Below are 5,859 nucleotides of genomic sequence, written 5' to 3'. Positions count from 1 at the left end.
CTGGATGAAGCTGGATGAAAATGAATATGCAGTATCTGACCTTGGAGTTTATTTGTTGGGTTTAGCGTTAGCTGAGAAGAAAGACTGAAGCTTTCGTAGGAAGATTCAGTGCCCTTCGCGGGCATAGGGTTTAGTGACCAAGGGTTTCGGATGATGAAGCTTAAAGATGTGCGTTTGGTTATTTAGCAAAGTATGACAAATATCGTCACGCCCCAAAGGTTTGTAAATATTTCAATTAAATCCCCTGATGAAATTTGAAAAACAAAAATAAGGCTGACTTACATATTTCCACACTAGGGTTGGCGAATTTTCTTTCCCACTCCAAGTTTCACCAAACCTAGGGTGGGAAAATAAATTTCGGCCCATAAATTAAATCTTAGAGGTAAAGGTTATAAATTTTGCAAAATAAATCCATTAAATAAAAACAAAAACATACATAATCTCTTGATTACATACAGCCCAATTATTCTAAACACCTCATTTCTCAAAAACCTAAAGAATACCCTTATTTAGTTTAATAAATATAACATTATTATTTCACCGAAAATTCATATGATTTAAGTAAATAACTAGTAATTTAACAGAGGTGTCGTCAACAATATTTTCATAAGTATAGAGGTGTTTAAAATTTATAGAAAAGCTTAGCGGGGATTATATAATTAGCTATCAAGTTTTTGCGTGGAAAAGAAAAAATTAATATACCCCCCAAGATATTAGTTAAGTAGTATTGCTAAGTCCAAAACCTAATCTCATCACATTCTCTCACAATCTTTGATGTGATAGCTCGTAGTTAGTCAGTTCGCAAACGACCAAGTGAGACCTATCGTAAGCAGACGAAACTCATTTACGAACTGATCAATTATGAGCTGTCACGTCAGAGATTGTGAGAAAAGATTGTAAGATTAGGTTGTGGACTTAGCATTACTCTTACTTAATAGAAGCCTTCTTCTGATTTTTTTTTGGATCATAAAAATTCCCAACGGTTAGTGAGCGTTAGAGTTTACATTATTATGAGTAAAGTATTTTTACAACATACCCTCTTATGTTTTATTTTGACAGGTAAGATTTAACAGTAGGATAAATTTTGTTGTTCTACAAATTTTAGAGGGATTTTTGTTATTTAATCACTCTTTAGGGGTTTCTTTGGACCATAAAAATTCCCATGAGCGTTAGAGTTTACATTATTATGAGTAAAGTATATTTACAACATACCCTCTTCCGTTTTATTTTGACAACTAAGACTTAACAGTAGGATAAATTTTGTTGTTCTAGAAATTTTAGAGGGATTTTTATTATTTAATCACCCTTTAGGGGTATTGGGAGAGTATTAAGACTATCCACAAAGTTTTGAAGTTATCATTTGATTAATAACTTTTGAACATTTATAGCAGACCCTCAAAGTTGGAAAATGTATCATTAATACGTTTCTGCCTTAACTCCATTATGTTGTGTTAAGTGTTAGATGGGTAAAATAGTGACTTTGGCTTTTAGGGTAGACTGTTTTGTAAACCTAATGACAATATGACTTAGTTAGGCAAAGGTGTATCTGTGACGGAGGTTTTAAACTTTGAGGGTTATCATTGATACATTTTTCAAATTTTGAGGGTGTGTTTGTCAGCAAACGTTGAAATTGTCATCTGAATGATAGTTTTCTATACCCTAAGGGTAGTCGATGATATGCTCCAATTATATTTTAATAGGAAAGTTTGTAATAACAAAGTGTGCTTAATCAAGTGGTGGGGTGTGTTCAGAAATGAAATACTCTAAGCCTTGGGCCGTCCATCCTTTAAATTGATGGCGATATGGTAAGACTTTAGATTTAGAACCCGCCCAAGTTATTTTCTAAACCCTGAAGTAATTATTGGCTTACAGAAATTGATCAAAACTGTGGATGGATTGATGAATTTCTCAGCTTGAAGAGCAACAAAATCATGTATCTTGTCAGCAATTACATGGATCATTGAATGGCAGAACCCAAGGAAGTACAAACGAAAAGAACAGACTTCTACTGCTCAGAATAAATTTGTTTCTTCAAATCCTTCAAAACTCGAGGGCCTTCCGGATGCTGATTTACAAAACGCTTCATGAATGTGTTATCGGAGAATGCAATGAGAGTACTCAAGGAAAGCATAGGTACCGCCTTTCCTTGTTCTGTGAGCCAATTATACATCGATAGCCTAAGCTTGATCCTCTGCATTGAATAGTTTAGATATCCTGGGTATGACAATAAAGATGATATGGGATAACCCAAATCATGCACAATAAAATTGATTTTCGCTTCAATGATACTCTTTTTCTGGCCAATAATTGAAGGGCACAGTCTAATCATTTCAGTAACATCCTTTCTATCTAAGCCAGCATTCACAATACAATCAAATCTCTCCTGAAGCTCCTCTCTTCTGCCTCGAAAAGACTTCAATGCTCTTTCCGCTTCATTTGGATTCTGTATTAATCCCACATCCTCCAAGAACTTAGTCTTCGCCATTAGAGATCTTTCTCTGTCTCTTATCCTCGGTAATCGTTTAACTTTTGAACCCCTAACTACATTTTTCAGATTGTTGGGATTCCCCTGGATGTATTCACGAAGTCGCTTCTTCCCAACACCCAAATGGCCAAAAATGCAACTAGTTCTCTTTAAAGTACATGTACCCAACAACATGGAATGAGATCGGAAAATCTTACCAATCTCATCCATCTCCATGTCAATCTCAAAAAAGAACTTAAAGCATTCCTTCAAGTTTGTAAAAAATCTTCCCACTGGAATTTGTGGGGACTGCAGTAAAGTCAAACGAACTTCATCCAGAGTAGACCCAAATTTTAATAAAAGTCCTATCAGAGCAAGTGCTCCATCCCCTGAACCCTCCAAGAGCAGTCCTGGATGTCGCCGGATTAATTTACCTAACTGCTCCTCACACAATCCCATCTCGCTAAATAAGCTTAAAAGCCTAAGCATTTTACTCCAATTATAAGAATTCTGGTCCATCGAGTGCTGCTCAATCAAACTAAATTTAACCCCTATACTCTTCAATGTCTCTAACACCTTAACAAACTCCATATTTACATCCCCAATCAAGATATAAGGACTATAGACGATAACTTTACCAATAATACTCTGACTAAGCCCCAGTCTCTCATAAGCTTGAAGCTTCGATGACAAAACTCCAAAATCATATCGAAAAATGTCCCTTGCCTGCTTATAGATCTTCCCTATATTTTTTCTCTCAACACCATAATTACACAAAACATAATAGTTGTCCAGCAAAAAATTATCGTCACTCAAGAACATCAAATTGCGAGGAAGAAAAGGACTATACTCACTAGGTTTCAATCCTATACTCTCAAAGAAAGGCTCAAATTCATTAATAGGATGATACCGCAAAAACCGAGAAATTATCTCCTTCAAATCAGACTCCTCCTCCACCCATTTTAATAGCTTTTCGACAAAATAAGGTGAGTTTTTGCTCATATTCTCAGCATCCGAAAACTGTAAATTCCTAGTCAAGTGCAAATACTCCAACAATGCAGCTTGAGCTTCCTTCCAAGCAGCAGAAGATAGTTTACTAACATAATTAGAATCACTACTAGCTGGTGAAATTCTAACTTTATTTTCAATATTTGTATTCTCAACCCCTCTTTTTCTTCCATAAAGTCTAGAGTTTTGAGCAATATAAACAGACCCAGATGGCCAAAAAGGTGTGAAAAATCTTCCCACTGGAATTTTTCGGGACTGCAGAAACATCAAACGAACTTCATCCAGAGTATACCCAAATTTTAATAAAAGTCCTATCAGAGTAAGTGCTCCATCCCCCGAACCCTCCAAAAGCAGTCCTGGATGTCGCCGGATTAATTTACCTAACTGCTCCTCACTCAATCCCATCTCGCTAAAAAAGCTTAAAAGCCTAAGCATCTTACTCCAATTATAAGAATTCTGTTCCATCGAGTGCTTCTCAGTCAAACTGAATTTGACCCCTATACTCTTCAACGTCTCTAACACCTTAACAAACTCCATATTTACATCCCCAATCAAGATATAAGGACTACATACAATAACTTTACCAATAATACTCTGACTAAGGCCCAGTTTCTCATAAGCTTGAAGCTTCGATGACAGAACTCCAAAATCATATTGAAAAATTTCCCTTGCCTCCTTATAGATCTTCCCCATGTTTTTTCTCTCAACACCATAATTACACAAAACATAATAGTTCTCTAGCAACAAATCATCATCACTCAAGAACATCAAATTGCGCGGAAGAAAAGGACTATACTCGCTAGGTTTCAATCCTACACTCTCAAAGAAAGGCTCAAATTCATTAATAGGATGATACCGCAAAAACCGAAGAATAATTTCCTTCAAATCCAATTCCTTCTCCACCGATTTTAACAGATTTTCAACAAAATAAGGTGAGTTTTTGCTCATATTCTCAGCATCCAGGAACTGTAAATTACTAGTCAAGTGCAAATACTCGAACAATGCAGCTTGAGCTGCCTTCCAAGCAGCAGAATATAGCTTACCAAAATATTTAGAATCGCTACTAGCTGGTGAAATGCTAACTTTATTTTCAATATTTGCATTCTCAACCCCTCTTTCTCTTCCATAAAGTCTAGAGTTTTGAGCACTGTAAACAGTCTCAGATGGCCAAAATGGTGTCTTTGATACGGAAATGAAGTTTTCAACTAAATTTAAAGAAACCCATTTGAGAATAGATGTTGTTCCAAGTTTCTGCAAATGGGTCATAACTACTGTGACCAAATATACATAAAAAGCACAAAAGGAGAAATTAAGCTGGATGAAAATGAATATGCAGTTTCTGACCTTGGAGTTTTATTTGTTGGGTTTAGCGTTAACTGAGAAGAAAGACTGAAGCTTTCGTAGGAAGACTCAGTGCCCTTCGCTGGCGTAGGGTTTAGTGACGAGGGTTTTGGATGATGAAGCTTAAATTCATGCGTTTGGTAATTTAGGACAGTATGATAAATAATGTCATGTCCCAAAAGGTTTGTAAATATATCAATTAAAGACCCTGATGAAGTTTGTACTTTGTAAAACAAAAATAAGGCTGAATTACATACTTCCATACTAGGTTTGGAGAATTTGTTTTCCCAATCAAGTTTCACTAAAACTAGGGTGGGAAAATATATTTCGGCCCATAAATTATATCCTAAAAGTTAAAGGACTAAAGGTTAAATTTTTTGCAAAATATATCCATGAAATAAAAACAAAAACATACATAATCTCTTGATTACATACAGCCCAATTATTCTAAACACCTAATTTCTCAAAAATGTAAAGAATACCCTTATTTAGTTTAATAAATATAACATTATTATTTCACTGAAAATTCATATAATTTAAGTAAATAACTAGTAATGTAACTGAGGAGTTTTTAGCAATATTTTCAAAAGTATAGAGGTGTTTAGAATTTATAGAAAAGCTTAGCGCGGATTAGAGAATTAGCTATCAAGTTTTTGTGTGGAGAAGAAAAAATTATCAGTAATGCAAGGTACACAACCCAATCTTATCACATTCTTTCACAATCTCTGATGTAACAGCTCGTAATTGGTCAGCTTGCAAATGAATAAGTGGGACCTATCACAAGCAGACGAAACTCATTTGCGAACTAACCAATTACGAGCTACCACGTCGGAGGTTGTGAGAGAAAATTGTGAGATTGGATTGTAAACCTAGCATTACTCTTATTTAATAGAAGTCTTATTCTGAGGTTTTTTTGGATCATAAAAATTCCCAACGGTTAGTGAGCGTTAGAGTTTACATTATTATGAGTAAAGTATATTCACCAACATGCCCTCTTACCTTTTATTTTGACAACTAAGACTTAACAGTATGATAAATTTTGTTGT

At 35.2% G+C, this 5,859-nt stretch overlaps 1 protein-coding gene across 1 annotated transcript; it reads right to left on the bottom strand.

Annotated features, from left to right (window-relative positions):
* Nucleotides 1-1,892: 1,892 nt before the first annotated feature.
* LOC116145622 (transcription termination factor MTEF18, mitochondrial-like) lies at nt 1,893-4,738 on the bottom strand. Its single transcript, XM_031431069.1, has one exon. The coding sequence runs from the start codon at nt 4,736-4,738 to the stop codon at nt 2,006-2,008; it is 2,733 nt and encodes a 910-aa protein (XP_031286929.1). The 3' UTR covers nt 1,893-2,005.
* Nucleotides 4,739-5,859: the final 1,121 nt, after the last annotated feature.

Source organism: Pistacia vera, unplaced genomic scaffold (genome assembly GCF_008641045.1).
Source record: "Pistacia vera cultivar Batoury unplaced genomic scaffold, PisVer_v2 Contig464, whole genome shotgun sequence".
Taxonomy (NCBI): Eukaryota; Viridiplantae; Streptophyta; class Magnoliopsida; order Sapindales; family Anacardiaceae; genus Pistacia; species Pistacia vera.
This window is presented reverse-complemented; position numbering and strand designations above follow the sequence as displayed.

What these genes read in the sequence shown, in the direction of transcription:
- LOC116145622 (XM_031431069.1), bottom strand. Translation starts at nt 4,738, where the DNA reads ATGACCCATTTGCAGAAACTTGGAACAACATCTATTCTCAAATGGGTT.